The sequence below is a fragment of the Myotis daubentonii genome, chromosome 1 (assembly GCF_963259705.1).
Source record: "Myotis daubentonii chromosome 1, mMyoDau2.1, whole genome shotgun sequence".
In the NCBI taxonomy this organism is placed as follows: Eukaryota; Metazoa; Chordata; class Mammalia; order Chiroptera; family Vespertilionidae; genus Myotis; species Myotis daubentonii.
The window spans coordinates 66,858,148-66,884,844 of record NC_081840.1 but is presented as its reverse complement, the minus strand read 5'-3'; the positions used below and the strand labels follow the sequence as shown (position 1 = coordinate 66,884,844).

Below are 26,697 nucleotides of genomic sequence, written 5' to 3'. Positions count from 1 at the left end.
AATCTAATAACTGAGCCCATAAATATGTAAAACAAAAACTGAGATAATTGAAGGGTAAATAGACAATTCAACCATAATAGTTGGGGACCAATATCTCACTCTCAATAATGGATAGAACATTTATCAGATGCCCTGATAAAGGGCAACTGCAAAAAAAACGTACAGCTTGCATCATACTTAATGGTGAAAGTCTGAATGCTTTTTCCTTAAGATCAAAAACAAGGCAAGGGTGTCCACTCTCACCACTTATATTCCACATTGTACTAGAAGTCCTAGCCAGTGCAGTCAGAAAATAAAATAAAAGGCATCCAAATCGGAATGGAAGACATAAAACTATTTACTGATGATATGATCCTGTATGTAGAAAATCCTAAGAAATCTACACACATACCAAAAAAAAAAAAAATACTATTAAAACTAAATTAGTTCAGCAAGCTGGTAGGTTACAATTTCTCTATACTGGCAATGAACAATTCAGAAATTAGGAAAACAGTCCCATTCACAGTAACATCAAAAATAATATTTAGGCTGATACCGGTTTGGCTCAGTGGCTAGAGCGTCGGCCTGTGGACTGAAGGGTCCCAGGTTCGATTCCGGTCAAGGGCATGTACCTTGGTTGCAGGCACATCCCCAGTAGGAGATGTGCAGGAGGCGGCTGATCAATGTTTCTCTCTCATCGATGTTTCTAACTCTCTGTCTCTCTCCCTTACTCTCTGTAAAAAATCAATAAAATATATTTAAAAATAATAATAATAATATTTAGTGCCCTGACCAGTTTGGCTCAGTGGCTAGAGCGTCGGCCTGTGGACTGAAGAGTCCCAGGTTCAATTCCAGTCAAGGGCATGTACCTTGGTTGTGGGCACATCCCCAGTAGGGAGTGTGCAGGAGGCAGCTGATGGATGTTTTTCTCTCATGGATGTTTCTAACTCTCTATCCCTCTCCCTTCCTCTCTGTAAAAAAATCAATAAAATATATTTTAAATAATAATAATATTTAGTAATTTAATAGAAGTGTAAGACTGGTCCACTGAAAACTACAAAACATTACTGAGAAATTGAAATCTGAATAGAGAAACATTCCACATTCATGGATTGGAAGATGCAATACTATTAAAATTCTCCCTCAAATTGATCTATGGATTCAGTACAATCCCTATTGAAATTCCAGCAAGCTTTTTTGTAGAAATTGACAAGCTGACTATAAAATTTGTATGGAAATGTTAAGGACCCAGATTATTTCGGGGTGGGGGGTTGTAGATTGCAAGTCTTAGTCTTTGCAAACTTCCTATTAAGCAACAGTAATAAAACAGTGTGGTGCCGACAAGGATAGACATATGGATTGATGGAACAGAATTGAGAGAACAGAAATTGACCAAAGTTACCAAGGCAGTTTAATGGGGAAAATAATACTCCTTTTAATAAATGGCTAATGTAGTTGGATATCCACATGCAAAAAGATATATTTAGACCATTATACCATACATAAAAATTAACTAAAAATAAATAGTCTGGTGAGTCCTCAAAAAGTTAAACATAGAATTACAATATGATCCAACAAGTTCAATTCTGGTTTTATACTCAAAAGAATTGAAAGCAGGTACTCAAACAGATACTTTTGTATACCAATGCTCATAGCAGCACTATTCATAACAGCCAAAGGTTGGAAACAAGTGTCTATCAACAAATGAATGGATAAACAAAATGTCATATTTACATACAATGGAATGTTATTCAATCTCAAAAAGAAAGGACATTCTTACACATGCTACAGCATGGACGAACCTTGAAAATATGCTAAGTGAAATAAACTAGTTGCAACAAGGACAAATATTGTATGGTTCCTCTTATATGAGGTACATACTTAGATTAGTCAAATTCATAAAGACAGATTAGAATGGTGGTTTCCAGGGGGTGAGGAGAATGGAGACTTATTGTTAGAGTTTCAGTTTGAAATGATGAAAATGTTCTGATGGTGATGGTTGCAAAACAGTGGAAATGTATTTATTGCCACTGTATATTATTAAAAGGTTAACATGTAATTTTCTGTATATTTACAGTAATTTTTTTAAGATGATAATCTTAAATGTAAGAGCTAAAACTATAACACTTAGGGGTTTCTTTTCCAGTTAGTTCGAAGGGAGCCCATCGGTAGCTGGACATAGGTAGGCAGACTAGCAGCAGAGGCACAGACATTTGTATGTCTTCTTTGGAAAATGTACTTACAAGTCTTTGCCCATTTCTATTATTTATTTATTTGTTAACCCTCACCTGAGGATATCTGATTTTTAGAGAGAGCAGAAGGGAGGGGGAGAGACACACAGAGAGAAACATCGATGTGAGAAAGACACATCAATTGGTTGCCTCCCACGTGGCCCCAAACAGGGCCAGGGATTGAGCCTGCAACTGAGGTAAGAGCCCTTGACCGGAATTGAACCCATGACCCTTCAGTCCATGGGCCGATGCTTTATCCACTGAGCCAGGCTAGCTAGGGCTAGACTGATAGGATCATAAACATAGAAACTTTTGGTTATCAAAGAATTAATAGCACACTGATTTGTTTAAACAGATTCTCTTTTGAACTATTACATTAAGGGAGTCAGTGTTATATTTTTGAACTGTAATGATTTTTATGGCATTAATATGAAAACATGATGAGTTAAATTGATGTGTATAATTTTCTTTTTGTATGGATTGTGAATAAAAGCTTTACTTAGCAACATTTAGAATTTACTAGGTATAAAAAATATTTAAGGTAGACAAGCTTATCTTTTAACCTCAAGGAATTTGTAGTCTAGTCAAAGAATGGCAGGGTTTGTGGGAAAAAGGGTTGCCCTGCACAAATGCCATAAAAAGATCTAAATCAGTTTTTTGGAAGTGCAGAAGAGGGAAAATCACATCTATTTGAGAGATAAAGGGGAAGTTTATCTTTAAAGAAATGGAGCTCCATTATGGTACATTTAATGAGAATGAAAACTGTGTTGTTACTCGAACCATTCATGTCTTAGGTATCAGTTATAAAGATGAGAAAATACAAATTGTTCCAAGAAAATAAGAGATGTTTTCCTTTTTTAAATGCAGAGGGAAAAATCATTATTGAGGTATAAGTAATTACTAGCAAGAATGAAAAAAAATATTTGCTTCTCTCGAACTTCTTAGAGTTTTGAGTACTTGCTTAGGTTTTATTCCTATGTAATAAATATATATATGAATTTGGTTAATAGATCTTAGAGTGGTTCTTTTTGTTTGTTTCATTCTCAATTCTGTCAGGTTGCCCTTGGTTTTTCCAGGAGAACATTGTTTCCTTATACTTAGAAATTTCTAATTCTAGTTCAGGAGTCCTCAGAGAATAGATTTGATTTATCCTAAAGTCCTGCCAGGTAGATTACTCCAAAGTAGTAATTGCTGTAATCTCTCTGTGCAGTTTGTCTGAACTTCCTAATAGAAAGGGAATTAATATTATTTAGTCCAAATACTTCTTACCTACCCATCCATGTAATTTTTTTATTAGAAATGAATTTCTCATCTGCCCGAGTTCTCTATGTGCAGCCTAAAAATGTTCTCTTCTTTTCCAGATATGGCCTCTCTGGCAGTGATGTCCTAGATAATGTAGCATATGCTCGTGGGTTCAACACAGACCACCAGACCCAGCTGCTTTATCAAGCATCAGCTATGATGGTAGAGTCTAGGTATGTGCTCAGAATGTACTGACTATGCTCCAGGCGGCCTTATCCTGAATCTTATATAGGCTATTTGGCCAAATTGATAGTAGCTTGAATTAGAAATGGGAAGATTTAAGTTTTAGTTCCTATTTTGACACTCTTACTTTGTGGTTACGTCAAGTCACTGTTAAAAAATGAAGCCATAGCCCTGGCTGGGTGGCTCAGTTGGTTAGAGCGTCGTCCCAATACACCCAGGTTGCGGGTTCCATCTCCAGTCGGCACAAACAAGAAGCAACCAGTGAATGTATAAATCAGTGGAACAACAAATCGATGTTTCTCTCTCTCTCTCTCTCGCCCCCTTCCTCTCTCTAAAATAAAAACATAAAATGAACTTGTTGGAATTTTATCTTGTTATATGGGACCTCAGATATGGAGGCTATACTAGTATGTCAATGAAACATCTAGATACACGAGTAACTGACTGTGAAATTTTAGCATAGTGAGAGGAAGGAGCAGAATCTGACCTAAGCTAGAAATCGGCTTCCGAGAGCCCTTGTCCGTAGGTATGCACTGCTGATTGTGGACAGTGCCACCGCCCTCTACAGGACAGACTATTCCGGTCGCGGTGAACTCTCAGCCAGGCAGATGCACTTGGCCAGGTTTCTGCGGATGCTTCTGCGACTTGCTGATGAGGTGAGTTGTCAGGTGGGGACGGAGTCTACTTTCAGGGGCCACGGGTTTCAGGAGCTTTGCTGGAAGGCCAGGACATTGGGGCCTGGTATCAAGATACCAGTTAGATATGAAGAGAGACTTGAGTTATCCATTGGTTTGTGGGGAAAAGGGTTGCCAGCAATAAAGTTAGTCCTTGCAATGTCTGTGGCCACAAAAAAATTTAAAAAAAATGACATTTATCCTTTCTCCATCAGTTTGGTGTAGCCGTGGTGATCACCAACCAGGTGGTAGCCCAAGTGGATGGAGCAGCCATGTTTGCTGCAGATCCTAAAAAACCTATCGGAGGAAACATCATTGCTCATGCCTCAACAACCAGGTAAAGTGATGGGACAGATGACTTCATCCTGGAATGTCATGTTAACTATGAAGTGGACATGCAGATATAACATTTCCCTGTTAAAGCTACTATTGTGTAGTTAGACAAAAATTCTTGCTAAATCTCATTGTCATGCTTTGGTTAGAGTTGTTTGCTTTTAGTTCATAAAAGAATGAAAAGCCCTCTAACGTGGAGAACTGAATATGAAGAATTCATATGTCTCTTCATTAGTAAAAGAAAATAATTGTTTTTAATATGGAAAATCCACTAAGGGTGGGGGGTAGGGTGACAGGGCCCCAAGGAATACAGAAAGATTCTGAAAGTCCTTCTAAGAAGTATATACATCAAAAATAGTTTTAGTTCTATCATAAATAGGGAGAGCATTTTTTAAATTATCATAACTTTGGTGTTCTGATCTGTCTTTGGGTCAGACTGTACCTGAGAAAAGGAAGAGGGGAAACCAGAATCTGCAAAATCTATGACTCTCCCTGTCTGCCTGAAGCTGAAGCTATGTTTGCCATCAATGCGGATGGAGTGGGAGACGCCAAAGACTGAATCATCGGGTTTTTCCCGTGATAAACCTGAGTGCTGCAGCCTCACGAGGAGACTGCTCCCTGGGTTCTTCGCAGGCCTCTTCCTGTTGTGACTGCCAGAAAAGGGCATCCGGGAACACAGCTATTGTATCAGCCTTTCTGATGGAGTAAACAGGAGACAGTCAGTCGTCACAGACTGATCTGAAATGTTTGTTCCTTCTCTAGAGAATGTGCTAATCTCTATGTGGTTTCTTTGGTTGGGGGTGGGGGTGTGGAATACCTCTGACATAGTGCCTTGAGGTTGACGTGGGACTAACAGCTGGACAATCTTGTGTCTCTAAGAGAACTAAAGCTGGGAAGACCTAACTCTTCTCTCACTGTCTGAATAATGAAAAAATGTCTGAGCAACAGGGCAAGGGGGATGGGTCTCCTCACAGGTTCTTTTTCTCTGTTGTAAATCTGTCAATAAATCTGTCAATCAGACAGGTTTTTAAGTTTGTGTGCCCGAATTATCTTAAGTAAGAATTTGTTTTTATTTAAGGAGTACTGAGCAGATCTGTTGGGTCACTAGCCCTTCACCATCTACTTGCTTGGGGTTTTGGGCTTGTGTTTTTTTTACTGCTAAGAGCAACTCAAGATAATTCTGGAATCTTAAGCATTTCAGAGGCTTACGTAAGTAGATTCAGTGTGGGGTTGCTAGAAAGGTACTTATTTGTAGTGACTGCTGTTCATAGGAGTTATTCTGATACAAACTAAGTATTTCAAGATAGGGCCTTGACGTCTTTTTTGCATTGGGTAGGGGTGATCAGTTGCTATTGCTTTAAAATTTAAAAGGGAAGTTCTGTATTCAGATAATTGAGCGTATTGTCTTCACCGTAATAGGCTGTTACAAGATGGATAGGCCATGGCTGCCCCATGGCCCTTGTTTTTGTTCTGTTAGCTCGGGTTGTGGAGGTCTGATGCTTCCCTAGTTATTCGACCTCAGGGATTGGAGATACTCTTCTTCCCCTTCAAACTTCCACTCAGGACTGGGTTTAACCAGACCTTTTCTTTTCAAAGGACCTCGCAGCTGGTATTGGGAGGAAAGGCAGTGAAAATCTCTGCTGGTGCCTGTGTTGATCCTGCTATATATAGGGAGATACAATCTAATGCAGGTTTGTTTTAAAAGCAGTTCTGTTCCCTGGCTTTTAAGAATGGAGGTCTTCTTTTACCAAAAAAAAAACACACCTGGGGTGGTATAATAAAGCCACCGTGACAGAATGTGGAATGAGAGCTTGATCCTTGTATAAAAGCATCTCAGTCTTTTAGGACCTGTACAGTAAGTAAATGCCTCTGACCTAGAAATCTGTCTCCACTTTTCTTGTAGGTGGCATTAGGCTTTGTGCTGCTGGCTCTGAGGAAACACGAATGTGTCAGGGAACACCTGCTCGGTAGGAATAGGCCTTGTTAAGCTAAAGATCAGCTCTCTCTCTGCGTTTCAAAAGTAACTAGGATTCTCACAGAAACAGCACCAACCAGAGCATATTCTAAACTCTTCGGTGCTATTTTTCTACTTGTCTGCAACAGAACTAATAGCAAACATAGGGGAACATAATCACTTCTAATCAAATTTAGTTTATTTTTAAGTTGGTACCAAAATATATTCCAGGCAACTCCTCAGATCATCGTTGCAGAGTCTCATAAGCCTTACGCGCTGCTGTTCCAAAAGCAGCAAAGACTAGAAGTCAAGTGTCCAGCCCCTCAGCCCCAGAATACAGTTAGAATCCACATGATGGGTGAGAAGAGGGCAGTCCCATGGACGGCCCTGACCCTTCCCTGTGGGATGTGATTTATAATTTGGGATTGAATAATCAGTGGACAGATTAGAGAGTACAAGTTCTCTGTTTGGTTTCTATGACTCTGAAGTTCCTTCATCTTACCAGCAGTTAGAAGGCTGCCTTCAGTTCTCTGCCCACACTCAGCCCTAGGATAGGTCTTGAATTTTTTCAAGAATTAACTTAAGGGAGAATACAACAGAAACCCAGGCCTCGGGTGCATCCCCAATTTCAGATTAATTAAGGAATTAACCAGTGGAATGGTAGGTAGCAGGGACTGGTTAGACCAGGATCCAGGATACTCCCTTAACCAGGCTTGCTCAGTCTCCTGATCTAAGCAAGGTCTAAGGGGGACAAAAAAGACTTGATTCTCATCCCCCTTAAGTAGTGGAATTCCTCAAGTCATGAAGGCCACTGAAATGTGGTTAGTGTCCTAAGATGACTTCCAATTCTTCCAGGTCCTTCTGGAAAGCTGAGTCCTAGGGAGACAAGAGAACAATACTAGGACCCAAAATCTAAGCCAACATTTCCCAAACCACTGGTACCCAAGAAGAAGGGCCCTTGACTTATTTTCTGAGCTCTGTTACCATAGCACCTACATGCAGAAGTGGAGGCTCTTTTCTAGGAAAATAAGATTTCAAGGGAAGATTTTTTCCTTGAAAAGGTCCAGGGATGACTCGATGATGAAACCCAGGGTTAGAAAAGCTCTTAAAAGCATTACCTCGCTAGTGACATCTGGCAGCTCCATGGCCAGCTTCACCCACTGTCTAGCTTCAGAGTTTTTTCCTAGTTCTCTGTAGCACTGAGAAGAGACAACAGTGAAAACCTGAGAGAAATACCACCAGGAGACTGGAAGGGGATAAGTAGGTGTGTTTTCAGGAGTTTCCAGAATATTATCAACATACATACATTTCATCTGTGTTAAAATAAGAAAGGTGAGTTTACCTTGGAAATATATACCCGTCCTGCTTTGGAAAATCCTGGCTGTAGTTCTTCAGCCTGGAGGAGGAAGGAAGGCATTGCAAGTAAGTGTTCCCAAAATCAGGTCAAGCTCTGAGTTTATTAGAGATTTCAGCCCCTCCCTGGAGTCTGTTTAGTGGGTCTGGGAATGTATATTTTTTATAAGCTCTCCAGGTGGTTCTGATTTTCCCATAGAACAGGCAAACAGAATTGGCCCCTACCAGAAACCCAGTATAATGTCCTTAGGAAAAACAAGGTCACCCAGGCAGTTTTGGTTGCTGTCCACCCCCTCCCTCCCTTCCTCCCCTGATACCTTCAGGAAGCTCTGCAGGGCATCTTCCACAGTAGCACTGGGAGGGCTTTCAAATAAGGCTGAAGCCGTTTTTTTTTCTAGCCAGCTCAGGTGAGCAACCTGCCACCAAGAGATCAAGGTGTGAATAAAGTTTTAACAAGAATTTTCAGAATATTGCATATTCTGTACTGAAAACAAACAGGGTCCAATTACAGTCACATGACCATTCAGAGGACATGGCACTTGAGCCAGGCTGAGGCCCAGCTCCCAATTTTTCACTGTAAGGAGATGAGGGTCACAGGACAGGGAGATCCTTATATAAAGGCCTGGGATGTAGCTCACCTGGTAGCACCACCTGCCGAGGAGAAAGTGAGCCATGGGGTTTTCTGGCTGGAGAGCAAGAGCTTTGTCCACGTGCTCCTGAGGGGGAAATGTAAATAGAAACATCAGACACCAGCATTGATAAGGGAAGAGGGCAAGTCACAGGCAGCAGGGGCACTCTGCAAGGAGCGAGGATGAGCAGGGAACATGGACAGCACAAGGGAAAGAAGCCGCTCCTCACCTTGAAGCTAAAGCCACTCTGGATGCGCTTCTGGATGCCCTCATGCTCAGCCAGCTGACCACAAAGCACTGCATACCTAAGGGGAAGCAGCAGCAAGCTCAGAGGCAGGGAGGGGCTTCCCCGAGACCCTGCACCCTCCACTAGAGCGGAAACTCATTTCTGTCTATGTAGTTCCGCTTCATAGACCTGTGGCCCCAATTCATATTCTTTCATAAACACAATGGTAGGCTCTCCAAAGTATACATACGAGGTACAAAAAGGCTGGGTCTCTTATACTTAATATTTAGGCAAGGTCTTGGTCCAAATCTCCAACAAATTTCTCCTCACCATGAGTACAGCCATAGGTATTATGGAAACTTAAAAAGCAGTTCTCTACTCATGAGCATCGAAGATACTAGACCGGAGCACATTCCTTTTTGTCTCACGCCTTGGAAGCACACAGGTTACCATCAGTAAACTGCTCTAGGACCATCAGACGGGGGTGAGGTGCTCTAGGAATTCCTGATGTTAACTTGGAAACCAACAGAAGCAGAGGAAGAAATGCCTCTGATTTCAGCCTTCACATTCTCCCAGGGAGCAAAGCCAGCCAGCTTTCCATCTTCTGTCTTCAAAAACAAAGGTCTCATTACCCCATTTCTCCAGCATTGTTTCCAGAGCACAGTTGACATTAAATGAGTGTCTAACGGCCCAAGTTGCTTTTTCATACATTCACTAAATATCAGATATTTCCAGAGGCTTATTTCCATGTTTAGTCAAAACAGCTGTTCCCCAAGATAGTTAGGAAAACATGAAGCCAATTTCCATTCTTGGGAGCCACAGGGAATCAGCACCCATGACCCCCTAGAAACAGTGATGACCTGGCCTCTGAGATAAAGCTGAAACTTTACCTCAGCTACAGGTAGAGAAACAGCTTCTCTCAGCTCACAGTCTGGGGACAGAGCTACAGAAAGCAAGAGGGGAGGTAGGAAAGGAACATTTTCATTAATGCTCAGGGGTGCTGGAACCAGGCGCCAGGACACAAGTTGGTGGAACTTTGCCTCACGTGAGACCACAAACAGGGCTATATTTGAGAGCTAAATACTGACTACTGGACTTCTGGAGGTAAACTCACATCCACTTTTCCTCACGCGAGCCAAGCAAAGAAGCAAAAGCCCACCAACATCGAGGGATAGCAGCTAGGGGAAAGAGGAGGTTGTGCAGGAGATGGAGCTGAAAATTGTCCCAGCCTCCATGGGGAGCCCAGAACCCACAAGTCTTGTAACTAGGGTTACTTACACAGCTGCTCAATTCTCCAAGCCCTAAGGGGGTGTGTGTGTGTGTGTGTGTGGTGGGGGGTGATGTACTCTCCCCTGCCTCATCCTGAAGGCACCTGCCAAAGAGAAATTCCCTGGGCCCCCAGCTGGGGGTGGGGTGGGGCATATGGAAGTACAGGCCAGAGCTCCCTCTTCTGGTTCTTGTAGCAAATGCCTCTGTGGCCAGGACCAGGACAATAGAGCTCCGCCCCCTCCGATCCTCTCTAACCCACGCTGGCTCCTCATGGGACCCTGCAGGGTGTTATTACCATTGGTGGCAGTCAGCACTCTCATCCCCCTTCTCCAGAGCGGCCTCCGCTTCTTCTTTGCCTGTAGGACAGAGGATCCAGAGTAGATGAGGGTTCCCATGCACGCTGCCCAAGGCGGGGCTGCAGGACGGAAGGCTGCCCCAGCTCTCAGCACTGCCTATCCAGCCTGGACTTGCTCAGAAATAGTTGTGAACTTGAACAGAATGAAAAGGTGCAAGTAGCTGTTCAGGGATGACTGCCACTTCACCTCACCGTCCCGATTTCTGTCGTCAGCTGTCCCAGCAAACTTGTTTTTACAATTCCCACTGATGTGCTTGCAGCACTTCAAATATAAAAGGACCCAAAGTCCATCTGAACCTGCCGGACAAACCTGAGCCTGGAGGGTTTTTATTTGGGGTCTGTAATAGGCTTCAGGGCATCCATGAATCCCTCTGAAGTTGTATAAAATTTTAGGTATCTGTGCATTTTATTGAGCAGAAGGTCCATAGCTTTGATAAAATTCTCAAAAGGATCCATGATCCAAAAACATGAATCACAGCTCTAGGCCAAAATTCACCAAACCAAAATGGACTGACGTATGACCAGAGGCGACTTTCACTTATTTAGTCTTTTTTTTTTTTTTAAATATATTTTATTGATTTTTTACAGAGAGGAAGGGAGAGAGATAGAGAGTTAGAAACATTGATGAGAGAGAAACATCGATCAGCCGCCTCCTGCACATCTCCTACTGGGGATGTGCCCGCAACCCAGGTACATGCCCTTGACCGGAATCGAACCTAGGACCTTTCAGTCCACAGGCCGACGCTCTATCCACTGAGCCAAACCGGTTTTGGCCACTTATTTAGTCTTAAGTTTCCTAGGCACAAGACTAACAAAGAAATTGAGGCCTAATTGTCACAAGGGTCCCCTCAAGTGACAAGAAGCCTAGAGCCTCAGATGAGGAACATCACGCCTACACAGCGGAGAAAGCACCCTGCAAGAGGGGACTCCGGTTAAAATGGAGAGGGCTGGGAAGGGAACATGGAGAAAGTAAAGTAATGGTTGAGGTGGCAGGCTGGCTATCTGAAATGTTTCTTCCTTAAGTGGCAGTAATGATGGTATGTTGGATATGCAACAAATACAACTTTAAGGTAGCTTATCCCTTTCCAAACAGAAGAACAGTGCCCCCACCAATGAGGGACATTGTCTCTTGAGGGATTTCCTCTGCCCCCTTCAAAGCACTGTCTTACTAGGAAATAATAGTGAAAAATGAGAACTAGTTCCTGCCAGGTTAGACACAGGGGTGAACAGATATTGCCTGAGATCCCAACGAATGGCTGCCTCCTGGTGGTCCAGCTTCTAGAGCCAGAACAAACTGAAGAACTTTAGACCCAGCAAGGATGGTCCTAAAAAGCTGGAGTCCCAGGGCAGGGCCTTCCAAGAGGCTACATAGCCATCTGACCTCCAGCAGGAACAGACTCGTCCAGGACGCTAACCTCAGGAAACCAGGCCGGTGCTGGTGTGGGTGCTCCTATGAAGAGCTAAACAATGACCAAAGGGAAAGGAAAGGTTCTTGTTGATATCAAACGCTGATCAGAATCCTCACCTAAAATTTAGATGGGAAAGCAGGACATTTTAAAAAATATATATCTTAATGATTTTTTACAGAGAGGAAGGGAGAGGGAGAAACATCGATCAGCTGCCTCCTGCAAACCTCCTGCTGGGGATGTGCCCGCAACCCAGGTACATGCCCGCAACTGGAATCAAACCTGGGACCCTTCAGTCCACAGGCCGACACTCTATCCACTGAGCCAAACCGGTTAGGGCAGCAGGACATTTTTTAAATAAAGAAGCAAACAATAATTAAGCACCTCTTATTAAAATTCCCAGGGATTTTTCTGAAGGTGTATAACAATGAACAATTGATTCAATTGGGCTGTTTTTGTTTATTTGTTAACCTTACCCAAGGATATTTTTTTCCATTGATTTCTAGAGGAAGGGAGAGAGGGAGGGGAGCAGAGAGTGAGAAAGAAACATTGATGTGAGAGAGACACATCAACAGGCTGCCTTCCGCATGCACCCCAACTGGGGCCTGGGATGGAACCGTGACTCCTCGGGGTGAAGGCTGATGTTCCAGCCATTGAGCAACACTGGCCAGGGCTGGTCTGTTCTTTTTATATCAACTTCCTAAACAAATGTTTAGAACACTTTGGGTATTATCAGATTCTACATTATCAAAGATTCAATAACATTTGCAAGGCTGTATTTATAAAAGTGGGAAAATAGACAAATCCATCCTACATAATAAAGAGCTAATATGCTAATTAGACCAGTGGGCAAGGGGCAGGGCCACCAAGCCATGGCAGTCCCGGCGTGCCCCCCCCCCTTCCCCTTCTGCAGAGGCAGCTGCAGGGGAGCGGGCCTAAGCCAGAGTTGGACAACCCCCAAGGGCTCCCAGGCTGCTAGAGGGATATCTGACTGCCAGCTTAGGCCCAATCCCCCAGGGAGCGGGCCTAAGCTGGCAGGTGGACATCCCCTGAGGGATCCCAGACTGTGAGAGGACGCAGGCTGGCTCAGGGCCCCCCTGGGTGCATGAATTTTTGATAACTAAACCACAAGACCTGGAAGCCCACTGATGGTGCATGACTCAGGTGTGTACAGAGGCAGGACACATCACCATCCCTATGAAACCAGTTGCTTTTTGAGAGAGAGAGAGAGAGAGAGAGAGAAACACCAATCGGCTGCCTTCCGTACATGCCCCGACCAACCAGGAATCGAAGCCACAACCCAGGCATGTGCCCTCAATGGGAATCGAACCAACAACCTCTTAGTGCATGGGATGACACTCCAACCAACTGAGCCACTCTGGTTGGGCCAGTTGCTTTTTTTTATTATTGTTAATCCTCAACCGAGGTTATTTTTTCCCCATTATTTTTAGAGAGTGAAAGGGAAGAGGAAAGATAGAGAAAGAAGACATCAATTGGTTGCCTCCAGGGGTCAAACCTGCAACCAAGGCACATGCCCTTGACCGGAATCAAAACCAGGACCTTTCGGTCCACAGGTCGACTCTAACCACTGACCCAAACCGGCTAGTGCTGGGCCAGTCGCTTTATTTTAAAGTCCCAGGATTCTCAGTGATAGAGAGGGACAAACCCTGAGCCATATACACCCCAGAGCACAGATTTGGCAATAGATTTGCTAAATAGATCCCAGGGACTTCTAACCTGGCAGTATTCTCCCAAACTGCTACTCACAGGTGCTCACCAAATATCCTCCACTCATATTCTTAGAACTGCCTCACACTCCGTAACTGAAACCAGATTCCTAAATCACAGCAAAAAACCTTCAGATTAAGAAAGAAGATTCTGCCCTCCTTTGTGTTTGGGGAGAAAAAGAATTGGGCTGAACGGATACTAGTACTCCTCAAACATGCACTGGTGATGTGCTCGGATCACAGCCATGTGCAGAAGAGCACTGTTCTCTGTGTCGGGAAGCAGGGGATCCTGGGAGCCCAGGTTTGTTCCTAGTGAGTGACTGAGCCACAACTGCCCTGCATCTTGGTGGTTCCTCTGCACCCCAGGCAGGGGGGCTGGCTCCACCCCCACCGCCAGTCACCTTCCCACCAGGAACCTGTCAGCACTTACCATTTTGAGCATATGACTTCTTCTCGCTCACCTCCTCCGCGAGCTCACACATGTCGCTGTAGGCCCGGGCCAGGCGCCAGAGAAAGTCCTGCCGACTTCCATACTACAGACCAAACAGAAAGGGATGGAGGCCCTTCTTCCCTCCGAGATCTGGGGCTCTGGCCTTCCCACACCCTACGCTGGAGCGTGCACGCTAGTGTGTTAGATGCCGACTGACATTACATCGGTCTTATGCATGGCCCTCCTCGCCCATGTGACCTCCCTTTTCTTGGGCTAACTTTGGGGCGTTTTCACCCGAGTGAGCATCAGTTCTGCAGTGAACCTGAGGCAAAGGGAATTGCCGTTGAAATCCCTGGTGTTGGAACCTTCAAGTGCGATAGGCAGCTTGGGCTCTGCCTCAAGGGAAATAAAAGGACATTCCAGTTCTCTCCACATCTCCCTCTACTGAGGGGTGGAGCTCTTGCCCTAAAAATAGGAGGCAGAGACCTGCCCTCAGGAGGAAGCTCTGGAGCAGGCATAAACCTGGGCGCCTAGGGCCGCATGTAGCCCCTTGGAAGAGGAGGCACAGCCCTGGCGGGGGGTGGGGGTGGGGGGGAAGGTGCAGCACCAGCCGTCTCACCCCCATTTTCCTCCCCGTGTCACCTTGCAGGGTCAGTAACCACAGGGCCTGCTCTCATTCCCTAGGAGTCCGCAGGGAGGGAGGGAGGGAGGGGAGGACAGGCAGCAGCTGGAGCCTCACCGCTAGCTTGTTGTTGAGCAGCAGCTGGAAGCCCTCCCGCTTGCGCTGCTCTCCGCCCTGGTGCAGCTCGTCAGCCTGCAGCAGGAGGGGCAGCACGTCCTCCAGGCCAGGGGAGCCGTCAGCCTCCAGGGCTCTGGGAACTGGGCCTGAAGCCACCTCTGCCTCCAGGTCCAGAGAATCCTTTCTCCCCATCTTCACGGTCTCGCAGCTCGCTTCCTCTTCCCCGTCTTCACTCTCCCTGTCGGAATCCCGCTCATAGTCAGACTCGGCATTCGCTGTTGTGTAACTGTGGCAGAGAATGTAAGTTACAGTCCAAGGAGGGGACCGTCAGCCTTAGAGCCCGAGGTCTGTCCCTTACCCACAACGAGAGGCTCTCCATGACACTGTCCAGAAAACCAAATAAGAACCGTCCCCCCACTTCCTTAGAGGTCTAGGCAAAAACTAGTCCTCGCAAGAAAGCTCCCTGTGGGGACTATGGGCGGGAAAATGGTTTGGGAGAAGAGTGACAGCTCTGGGGGCACTGTGACAGTCGGGCCATTAGAACCCCCTGTTCAGCTACTATCCAGTCTTCCAGGAAATAGAGAAAAACAAAAAGCCCAGAAAGGCCTGTACCAAATGTTGCCAGTTGAATGAAAAGGACATTTTTGCCCTGTCTCGGCGGCTTAGTTGTTTGGAGCTTCATCCCACTGGAGGCTATCAATGTATGTTTTCTCTCTCCTTCTTCCTCTCTCTCTCTCTCTCTCTCTCTCTCTAAAAAAAATCAATAAAAACCTCCTTGGGGCCCTGGCCCGTGTGGCTAAGCGGTAGAGTGTGGGCCCAAGCCCTGAAGGGTCAAGGGTTTGATTCCCTGTCAAGGGCATATACCTGGGTTGCGGGTCAATCCCAGGGCCTAGTCAGGGAACGTGCAGGAGGCAACCAATCGATGTGTCTGTCTCCTTCACATCAATGTTTCTCACTCTCTCCTGCCCGCCCGCCCATCCTCCCTTTCTCCCTTCCCTCCCTCCCCCTTCCACTCTCTAAAAAAAAAAGGAAAAAATATCTTCAGTTGAGGATTCACACACACACACACACACACACACACACACACACACACACACCACATATCCTCAGGTGAGGAGGTGAGGATTTTAACAAATTTTTAAGGAAATTATTTTTCTATCGTTTGTTTATTTTTATTTTTAATATATTTTTATTGATTTCAGAGAGGAAGGGAGAGGGAGAGAGAGACAGAAACATCAATGAGGAGACAGAATCACTCATTGATCGGCTGCCTCCTGCACGCCCCTTACTGGGGACCAAGCCCACAACCTGGGCATGTGCCCTTGACCAAAATTGAACCTGGGACCCTTCAGTCTGCAGGTAGTATGATTGCTTTAATGAGCATATCCAAGGTATCCCAAAATATGTATACACAATTTAACAGCTGATAACTCACTTAATTTTCACTCCTTTTTAGGTTTAACTGATTTGAAATAATGGGTGAAGCCAATTTAAGCTTTGAACAAAGAAAATTTATCCACTAGACTTTTTTATGGGGATACATAAAGTTTACAGTACAAATCCGGCAACAGTTGATGAATTGAGGGCACACAAATACCAAACAAAATGATTCCCTCTTTTTTTATTTGTTTTGTTTTGTTTTGTTAATATTCACCCAAGCATGTTCTTCCATGGACTTTTAGAGAGAGTGGGAGGGAGAGGGAGAGACAGAGAAACATCAGTGTGAGAGAAATACATCAATTGGTTGTCTCCCACATAGGCCCCAAGCTGGGGCTGGGGATCAAGCCTGCAACCCAGATACATGCCCTTGACCTGGAATTGAACCCTTGACCCTCTGGTGTGTGGGCCAGTGCTCTAAACACAGAGCCACACTATATTCTTATAAATAAAAAATAAATGAATGTTTAAGATTAAAACTTTAGCCCTGGCCGGGTAGCTCATTTGGTTAGAGTGTTGTACAAGTACACCAAAGTTATGGGTTCAATCCCCAGTCAGGGCACATACAAGAATCAACCAAATGAATGCATAAATAAGTGGAACAACAAATTGATCTTTCTCTCTCTCAAATCAAATAAATAATTTTTTAAATAAAGATAAAAACTTTCATGTAGGTGGAGCTGATCTCCTGAGCTAGATGGCACACCAGGCTCAGGGTTGGTCCATCTTTTTTGCTTTATCAGCCAAAGGCATCTGTCAGAACCAGCATGGGCGGGTGCCAGCCTCTGAGGCACGGGCAGCCACAGATATCCACATTTTCTTTCTCGATTCAATGTGTGCCTCTATCCAAGCCAGCCAGCAAACCTAAACTACAACAGGAATAGCCCTTGGAAACCTTTGCAATTGCTAGAGGTGGGGTGAGGGCCATTTGCAGGTAGAAGCAGGAGAGAAGGAAGATGCAAGCAGAACCCCCTGGGAAGGTATCTCTGGGCCTCCTTAAGCCCGGGAGCCCCAACCTCGATTCCCCACTGAGGAGGAAGCCAGGTTTCTCTCAGCTGATCAGGGTTTTTCCTAACCGCAGAGAAAGAGCAGGGGAGGAGGTAAGGCCTCCAGGGGCCAGAATCAGACACCAGAGCGGCCTCTGGACGGAGCTGAAGGAAAAGCAGGTTTGACGAGCCCAAGGCTCTGAAGCATAGGGAGGGCCTTCGGGTGGTAACCTTCCTCCATCCTGGAATGAAAGGTCCCTATTGCTGGAGCAAAACAGAACTGAAGGAGAGATGTGGGCTGAACGCGGGAGGCCAGAAAGCCAGACCTGGTAAGGAGGCCGGTTCCATCCAGAAAGCACCAGGTGAGCAATCCATGCTTATAGAGGAGCTTCCAGGATCCGCTCACAAAGGGGCCCTAGTAACATCTACCACAGGAACTGACAACTTCACCCTGCTTTTTAAGAACTTACCAAACATCTTTCTCCTCTAGCAATTTGCAGTAAAAACTTGAGAAATTAAAGGGACAAGGCAAAGTGGCATCAGATTTCACAATCAACCTGAGCGGTGACGAGTGAGGCTGCACAGGGGCATCCTGAAGAAACCCAGCAATTCATGGGGCCTGGACAATAACCTCCCCTACTCAGCCCGGCCAGGCCCAACGGCAAATGGGTGAGTGGTTATCTGGGGGAGAACTTGAGTCTCATCAACTCTAGTTGCTAGAAAGAAGGGGAGACCCCGTTCCCTGCTGGATTGAAGGCTGTCTTGGCCAATCAGGAGTCTCCCCGGAGGGACCCCTGCTCTTATGCTAGAGCACAGGCATCAACAGTCCCCAGGGAGCTGAGCCAGGAGGAAAAGTCCTACAATTTGTGATTCCTCTGGGTCCTAAAGGCTAAGGAGAAAGAGAGGTCAGGAGGGGCCTTTGCCACCCACAGAGAGGGGGTGGGGCAGGGAGGCTCCAGCAAGGCTGGCACAGTGAGGAGGCCTTTTACTGCACCTCAGCCCCACTTTGAGCAGCTCTGCCTCACTAATTTCCAGGCCTGCTGCCTGGCACACGGTGGGCAGGCAGACACTTGCTGAGTGAGCACTGACCTCAGCCCCATGGGCCTCCAGGATTTGAGAGGGATCACGTGCCAGAGCTACATGGGCTGCCGTCCCTACAGTCACATGCTCTCACACCCCTTGGACCACCATCCCAACCCTTGCAGAAATCCACGAGAGAGGGGGGGGGGTGGCCCTCTTGTTGAATATGCCAGGGAGCTTTGAGGTCAGCAAGGGACTGGCAGAGACCTCTGGAAAGGCCATTGGGATCTCTACACTCAGGCAGAACACTGTTCCCACAGTGGGCTGAGAATCCAAGGCTCCCTGCGAGCAGGGAGCCCAGAGCTAGCCCACTCCTTGAGTGATCAAGGACTGTTACACATGTCTTCCTCCTGGCGACTAAGTTCTCTCCTTGAACTCCTAAGCCCCATGAGAGGGCTGAGCTGGAGCATTCAAAGACAAGCAGGTGTGGACTCTGCCCCTGGGACCTCCCAGTGGAGTGAGATAACACCAGCCTAGATGAGGTGGTAAATGCCAAAGGAGATGAGATGGAAGGCAGTCCCTCTGGCTGGGATGCCAAAGGCTTGCTGGAGGGCTGGTGTGTCAGGGCGAGTCTGGTTTTCACAGGGAGGGAACTAAAGCTGTGTTTGCTCAGTGCTCAGGGAACAAGCCCACGGACCCACAGTGACTCTGCCTCTGCCACATTCAGTCAGTCCTCTGGGGACTCGAAGTTACTGCAGTCCCCTGCAGCTTCCAGGGGACTCGAGTAGCCCATCAGATATTCTTATCCTTTCATCCCTCAAACAGGCACTCCTTGCCCCGGACCCACATGTTCAAAGTCATTCCAGAGTTTGAGGTCTCCCATAACTTCCCCTTGACCTATATGGCAGTGACCATGGCAAAATAATTACCCACTATGGCCACTGCCCCAGATGGCAGCCAGCTAAACCAGAGTCTTGCTTCACACACCCCATTCCCTTCCACACGTCACACGATCAGTCGTGGGGCTGAGCCACTGGAGCTATAATTAAGAAAGCCACCCTCCCTCTCATCCCATCACAGGCAGCTGGAAGGCCTGTCCTGTCCTGCCCTTTACGGGGGCTCCGGGGAGCACCCACAAGCTTCCCTGGTTAAGCAGAAGTTTGTTGGACTCCTTAGAAATCATCAAAGGCCTGAGTTCTCCATCCTGATCTAGGGCAGATCTGTGACCTCTCCTGTTCTACCTGACAAAAGCTCAACATCAGTTCCCCATCCACGTGACCTGCTTCCTTGGGTGCATAAAGATGCTCCTAAGTCTCAGGGTCCATGAGCAACCACTCTGCCCTTTCAATCCAGATGTTCCTTCATGTCAAATAGTCCCTTTCTGCCCCTCCTCGAAAACAGCCCACCGGAAGCGCTCAGCCCAGAGTTACTAGGTAAACTGAACACAGACAACAGAGATCAGACAACCCAGGCATCAGTAGCCATGAATGGAGGACTAAAGTTCTATTAAGACTTGCTTCTTTCTTTTATTAATTTTTAGAAAGAGGAAGGGGGGGAGAGAGAGAGAGAGACACCCATGTGAAAGAGAAACATAGATCAGTTGCCTTCCCCAGGTGCCCTGACCTGAGATCGAACTTACAACCTGGGTATGTGCCCTGACCCGGAAACAAAGCCGCCTTTTGGTGTATGGGACAATGTTCCAACCAACTAAGCCACACCGGCCAGGGAAAGACTTCACTTGTTTCAAAAGGCATCTGAGCAATAATCAAATCCAGCACCAGTGCCCAATGGCAGTGACGTGGAAAAAGAGAGTAATACTATTCTTAATTTTCTTAGAAAGCCAAAGAATAGAGGCAGAAGAATGGCCCACACAACGCTGAAATCTCTTGAATGAGATGTACTGAACACACTGTACTGTGGGCAGTGAGCTGTGGCAGCTCTTAGTCCATGGGAGGAACTCCCAGGCTGCATGGGACCCGTCTTCCTGTGAAGGCCCTTCTGTGTCCTGATGACCAAGCCGTACCTCAGATCACAGACCCTCACACCACTGCAGATGAGCCAGCTAACCCTGGACCTGGCAGTTGTACAACCCTGGGCAAGGCATCACACCTTGCTAAGCCTCGAGTCTGCTCTGAGAAACAGAAAAACAGCATCTACTCCATTGGATTCTTGTGAGGATTAAGTCAGAAAATACCTCCAAAGTGCTTAGTACCATGCCTGTCACAGAGAACGAATAACCAGTAGTTAATACTATAATGTGTTTCAGCTAAAGAGAGTGCTGCAAAGTCCCCCTGAATGGCCTGTTTATAGCTGAATCCGACATCCTGACCCAAGAGAAGGCTTGGGTATTCTCTGCGCCAATCTTTTTCTCGAGGAGGAAGAGAGGTCAGCCTCTAGACCCCGCGCACACTACCTGGATCGCTGGAGCTGAGCGGCAAACAAGGGCCGACGCTGCCAGGACAGCATCAGGCATTACAACAAAGGTGCTCATCCAGGCTTCTTGCTTGGGACCGAAGTTTCAAAATGGCACTAGTGGTTTCAAATCAAAAGCTTCAGCCTGACCGACTTTGGCGGCTGCCCACGAGGTTCCTGCCTGCTGCCCCATCTCACGGCCAGGCCTGTGGTCAGACTCGCTGGGCCACCAATTACTCGGACAGTCACCTCCCACCTTAAAGCTGACAAGGAAGCCAGCCTCTCCTGTGGGAAGAGGAGCATATCCAGGGGAAGGGGCGCACACTCAGGGAAGGAAGCAAAGGTCTTGTGATAACACAGGAAAATGCTCAATTCGTGTTGCTAAATGGCTAGAGCAGTGGTTCTCAACCTTCTGGCCCTTTAAATACAGTTCCTCATGTTGTGACCCAACCATAAAATTATTTTCGTTGCTACGTCATAACTGTAATGTTGCTACTGTTATGAATCATAATGTAAATATCTGATATGCAGGATGGTCTTAGACAACCCCTGTGAAAGGGTCGTTCGACCGCCAAAGGGGTCGCGACCCACAGGTTGAGAACCGCTGGGCTAGAGCATTGGCCTGTGCACTAACGGGTCATGGGAAGGGTTTCGGGTTTGATTCCAGTCAAGTGCACATATTGGGTTGCAGGTTTGGCCCCGGTCAGGGCGTGTGCGAGGCAGCCGGTCCATGTGTCTCTCTCACACTGATGTTTCTCTTTCTCCCTCTCTCCCTTCCATTCTCTCTGAAAAGCAATGGAAAAATATCCTTGGGTGAGGATTAATAAAACAAAAGTTGGTAACACTATAGAGAAAAATATAAATAAAAAACATACAATAACAATGTAAAAAACAAACCTACTCAGAGGAAAATAACAGATGCAAGCAATAACCATTGTTAACATTTCTATTTGTCTGGATGACATAAGGTGGATGATTTTTCTTATTTCAACTGTTCTGTATTTGTTTATACCAGGGGTGGGAACCTTTTTCTGCCTAGGGCTATTTGGATATTTATAACATCATTCACAGGCCATACAAAATTATCAACTTAAAAGTTAGCCTGCTATCTGCGGCCAAACATTACTTAACTCACCCCTAATGCCTTGGCAGGGCCAGACCACATGATTTCATGGGCCTTATACAGCCCACGGGCCAGATGTCCCCTGTGGGAAACTGATTTAGGGGTAAGCCTGGGACTGACCTGTTGGCAAAGTCACAAACAAGTCCTAGCGTAGAGGGCACAGTCCTCTTAGCATAATTAGGCTTGACCTTATAACACTCCCTAGATCTTACCTGGGAATCTAATGGGCTGAGGAAGTGCAGGAAGTATAACCATGGTGTAAACAAGTGAAACTCACAAGAAAAGTGTAACTTTGGTAACCACTACTTTGTTTACCGCTCACTATAAAAAGCTTGGTGCGGCCTGAGCACAGTGAAGTCCTTCCTCTTGAGTTGGACTTGCTCGCCTGGTCCCCCAATATTCCCAAATTACCTCCTGTCTTTTCTTTTTCATTTGTTGTGCGGCTCCTCTTCCAGACCCGAACCCTGAACCACGCAGGACGTGGAGGGAAACACTTACGACAGTCCCCCACCCCTGATTCATACCCTTACTTTGTTCCAAAAATTATTTCTGGCAGCTTGGTGTGAACTTTCCATTGGTAAGCACTGCTTTCACAACATGTAACCTGGCTGGAGCCACAGCTGCCTCCAGGAGAGGCCTTACCCGCCTTCGCTCTCCGCGTCTGTGAACGTGCCTCCCGAGGTGGCTGTGAAGTAGACAGAGCTGGAGCCGGTGGAGTCGCTCCTCTCTCGGGCAAACAGGAACCGGCGCCGCCGAGCCACCCTCTGGTTCTCTTCCATGTGGGATCTGAAAAGCACGGTGGCTTAGGCCCATCCAGCCTCTTTCCCTCACCATGAGGGAGCCTCTTACTACCGCACCTCATTAAGGGGCCAAGAGCAGAGAAAATCCTGGGTCTCGGCCCTGGCCAGGTCGCTCAGTTGGTTAGATGTCATCCGGCACACCACGGTTACGGGTGGTCATTCATGAATGCACGAATAAGAGGAACAAATCAATGTTTTTCTCTCGTTCTCTCCCCATCCTCCCCTCTAAAATCAATAAATTAAGAACATATATTTTAAGAAAATCCTGGGTCTCTACACTCAAGAGAACAAGGGCAGCTCTCTGGATAGACCAGGTTAGTCAGAACAAAGCGTTTCAGCTGCTACGACAGATTACAAAGGCCCAAAAGCAGCAAGGAACTTGCTGGCAGCAAGGCCAGCTTCCCTGCCAACTGGGTGAGGAGCTGCAGAGCTGGCTTCCTCCTTGGAGACAGACAGTGAGGCCGGAACACAGCTCAGTGAAAAGCTGTAGAGGCCGGGGCCAAGGCAGGAGAGGAGGCTGATTACTCACCGGAACTCCCCAACGATCTGCCCAGCGAGCCCCCGCAGGCCGCTCCTCAGCTCCTCCACCTCCCGCCGCAGCGCCACCAGACTGGCCAGCACGAAGTCCAGGCGGTCCAGCACCATCTCCTGGCCTTCTGGTGGGAGGCTGGGCAGCACCGCAGCATCTCCAGCCCCCCCTGGGGCCGCTCGCAATGGCCCCACTGAAGGAAGGAGGACAGGAGACGTGATGTCCACGGGACGTAGTGAAGGCACATGTTCACAGCTGTCTTGTTAACAAGCCCCAAGTAATTACCCAGAAAAAACATCAAGGTCCCGATCCATAAACAAGAGCCCTCTGTTCCAGGACCCTCCCACACCAACCTGTGGCAGGATAACACCCCAGGCCAGATGTGTCTCTCTCACATTGATGTTTCTCTCCTTCTGTCTCTCCTTCCTTCCACTCTCTTTAAAAATCAATGGGGCCGAAACCGGTTTGGCTCAGTGGATAGAGTGTCTGCCTGCAGACTGAAGGGTCCCAGGTTCGATTCCGGTCAAGGGCATGTACCTTAGTTGCAGGCACATCCCCAGTGGGGAGTGTGCAGGAGGCAACTGATCAATGTTTCTCTCTCATCGATGTTTCTAACTCTCTATCCCTCTCCCTTCCTCTCTGTAAAAAAATCAATAAAATATATTTTAAAAAATGCTTGCAAGAGTGAGATTCCTCCAAGTCAGGACAGTCGCCTTGCTAAAATGAAAGAAAAACCTGTATCTGACTACAGGCAAACCTCGGAGACATTGCGGGTTTGGTTCCAGACCACTGCAATAAATCAATTTTCACAATAAAGTGAGTCGTAATATTTTGCTAGTGAAGATTTTTTTTTTGGGGGGTGGGGGATGCAATGTCTGTGAAGCACTATAAAGCGAAGCACAATAAAATGAGGTATGCCTGTATATAATGCCCAAATATCTGTCAATACCAACCAAACAGCAAAACTAAAATTGAGTTCACTCAAATTCTTATATTTCACTTCACAGAGAATAGCAAAGAACACAGCTACTTTCAAGAACTTCTTTTACTGTCATCAGAGAGGGGCAAAGAGGAAAGGTACAGTGGGAAAAGCCCATCAAAAAACGTTGGAGGGTGGGAAGCAGGTGGAGGGGGGCAATGAGGGGGAAAGAGGGACATCTTTAACACTCGCAACAGTAAAGACTTAATTTCAAAAAAGACATTGGAAAAACAGTATTACCAAGATCTGAATTGAGCTCTACATAAACTCCAACAGTAAATGCTAGTAAACAGAGAGCTACTACCTAAGGCAATTTTACTGGAAAATGTAAAGATAGGAAAGAAACGAGGGTGGCAGAACCCACAGTCCAGGAAGCACAAATCCGTTAACTCTAGTAACAGTCTAGGCCAGATTACAATACACATCCAACAATACTCAAGACTGGAGACAAGATAGTCCCTGGGAACAGAGCCACTTTCTCCCAACCTCAGCAAATCACTACTGCTGAGAAATTACAAAACATAAGGAAAATGAAGGAAAGACAAGCATACAATAGGTGACTATCAGGTTATAAAATGCTGGCAAACGTTACAATTTAAAATGATAACTCTTGCCCAGCAGGTGTGGCTCAGGGATCGAGCGTCAACCTATGAACCAGGAGGTGACAGTTCAATTCCTGGTCAGGGCACATGCCTGGGTTTCAGGGATCCCTGGTATAGGAGGCAGCTGATCAATGATTTCTTTCTCTTCATTGTTTCTATCTCTCTCCCTTCCTCTCTGAAATCAATAAAAATATATTTTTTAAATGATAATTCTTTGAAGACTCTTCTAAAACTAAATTTTCTAAACCACTTGGCATTTGGTTATCAGAGAAAAACTCATTTCCAATTAACATGGGGTGAGATTCTCTGAAAACTCCACTATTACAGGAACATGAGGTTTGAACCAGCCCTTTGCTCAAATGAGTTAATTTAACATGAAAGTTTTGCAAAACTGAAAGCACTACCCATTTCAGCTGTGGCTGGCTTCCACCCATATTCAGCTTCATTGCAAGTAAGCTCACCCGCAGCCCCACGGCATGTGAAGTTCATGGGACTGGGTGGCCAGGCCAATCCTGCCTCTTACTCTGTGACAACCTCGGGAAGGTTACACAATCTTTCTTAATCTTGATTTCATCATAAGAAGGATAAAAACACTTGGACTAGGTAGTCTCCAAGATCCCTACATTCTAATATGTAACTTAACACGTGAGCCTCAGGACTTTTAATTCCTACAAGACTTGTTTTTCCTTTTGCTTTCTTGTGAACTCTTCCTCTACTTATTAAACACCTCACCCAACACTAAGCAAGCGTCTTTAATATATATATATAGCACCACTGTGGCCAAAACCAAAAGTGAAAGCTAAACAGCCTTTTTACAATATACTTTCCTGGGATTACAGGGGAAGGAGTACAGAAGAGGGCGAATGCTTCCCTTTTCAATCAGCTTTCCAAGAAGGTGAAACTCTCAGGCACCCGCACCCGCTGTCCCGTCCCACAGGCTCTGCTAGGGCAGGCTGCACCCCAGGCCCATCCACCAGCCGTGACTGCGGCCTCAGAGGACCGGCTCCTACCCTGGCGTCTGGCCTCTGAAGTCTGCGTGACGTCCAGTGAGTTGGGCAGGAGCTGGTTCTGGCCATGGCGCTGGGTCCGTTTCCACCGCTGTCTGTACAGGGCGTACAGGAATCCGAGGCCCGCGGCGGTGCCCAGCAGCAGTCCCAGCCCGGAGCGGGCGCTGCCCGGGCTAGGCATGATGCACCTGCAGCCCGCGGGAGCCGCCGCGAGCAGGCGGGCGGGGGGAGAGGTTCGTGAGCGTGGTCCACCCACCCCACGCCGAACCCCTGGAGATAGCTCCGTGCCCAGAACCAAGGCGCCCAATTACCCTCACCCCAGCCTGGACCCTAAGACTTCCGCCAGCCTCGAGCCGGACTGCCGCGCCTCTCACACAGCGTGGAAGCAGCCTCCCCTCCAACACGCCCCCTAGCCCTGGTCCCGAGTCAGGTTCCTGGGCTTCCACACCCTCCGCTCCAGCCTCAGGGCCCGCAGATCACACACCCGCCGCGCTGGCCGCAAGCGCCTGGCCGCCCCCGCGCCTTCTGAAGGGGCCTGGCCTTGCAGGAAAGAAACTTAGACCCTCACCCGGCCGCTCAACACCCGGGCAGCAGTCGCCGCCGCCTCACGCTGTCAATGATCGTGACGTCATTAAGCGGCGCCATCTGCCCCCGCTCGCTGTCGGGAAGGCGCCGTGAGATGACCGCACTGGGCTGCGCCTCCCGCCCAAGTTTTTCCCAGGGGCGGGGCCACAGTGCGCCCGAGGGGGGCGGGGCCACAGTGCGCCCGAGGGGCGGGGCCACAGTGCGCCCGAGGGGCGGGGCCCGCAGAGCGGCGGGAAAGGGGCGCGGAGTCGCAGCGAGAGGCAGACGCTGACTTACTGGGGCGATGCTCAAGCAGAAACCCCGGTCTGCCCGTTGAGTTACCATTTCTCTCCGGTCACACCTGCTGTTCGCGTCTGCTGTTGCTTCTGCCTGAATGACCCATTCTCTACCTGGAAAACGCCATCCCCTCCTCACCTATTCTTGACAG

The 26,697-nt window shown here is 47.1% G+C and overlaps 2 protein-coding genes across 7 annotated transcripts in view; one reads left to right on the top strand and one right to left on the bottom strand.

Moving 5' to 3' along the window:
* The window catches only part of RAD51 (RAD51 recombinase), a 30,553-nt gene extending 24,820 nt beyond the window's left edge, over positions 1–5,733 (top strand). For all 3 annotated transcript variants that reach the window (XM_059704898.1, XM_059704899.1, XM_059704900.1), the window contains 4 exons: positions 3,572–3,685; positions 4,222–4,351; positions 4,585–4,706; positions 5,138–5,733. In XM_059704898.1, the coding sequence (XP_059560881.1) occupies positions 3,572–3,685; positions 4,222–4,351; positions 4,585–4,706; positions 5,138–5,261 (490 nt within the window). In that variant the 3' untranslated portion in view covers positions 5,262–5,733. The remainder of the gene's footprint in view (positions 1–3,571; positions 3,686–4,221; positions 4,352–4,584; positions 4,707–5,137) is intronic.
* On the bottom strand, positions 1,368–26,377 carry RMDN3 (regulator of microtubule dynamics 3). Of its 4 annotated transcripts, none has more exons than XM_059704892.1 (13): positions 26,170–26,321; positions 25,689–25,873; positions 23,098–23,290; positions 22,411–22,554; positions 14,791–15,076; positions 14,052–14,154; positions 10,429–10,489; positions 8,868–8,943; positions 8,648–8,725; positions 8,327–8,425; positions 7,999–8,052; positions 7,775–7,855; positions 1,368–5,398 (listed from the first exon to the last, which is right to left on the bottom strand). In XM_059704892.1, the coding sequence occupies exons 2-13, from the start codon at positions 25,864–25,866 to the stop codon at positions 5,390–5,392; spliced, it is 1,362 nt and encodes a 453-aa protein (XP_059560875.1). In that variant the 5' UTR covers positions 25,867–25,873; positions 26,170–26,321; the 3' UTR covers positions 1,368–5,389. The 4 variants fall into 4 exon arrangements, with proteins under 4 accessions (XP_059560875.1, XP_059560870.1, XP_059560866.1 ...); XM_059704887.1 differs by lacking the exon at positions 1,368–5,398 and adding an exon at positions 6,834–7,532 and having other exon boundaries at positions 26,254–26,377; XM_059704883.1 differs by lacking the exon at positions 1,368–5,398 and adding an exon at positions 6,834–7,532.
* Between the last annotated feature and the right edge of the window lie 320 nt (positions 26,378–26,697).

Coding starts and splice junctions, on each gene's coding strand:
- RMDN3 (XM_059704887.1), bottom strand. CDS start 25,866: ATGCCTAGCCCGGGCAGCGCCCGCTCCGGGCTGGGACTGCTGCTGGGC. Junction 10,490..14,051: donor GAAGTCATATGCTCAAAATG/GTAAGTGCTGAC, acceptor TCTGTCCTACAG/GCAAAGAAGAAGCGGAGGCC. Junction 8,426..8,647: donor TCGGCAGGTGGTGCTACCAG/GTGAGCTACATC, acceptor TCTTGGTGGCAG/GTTGCTCACCTGAGCTGGCT.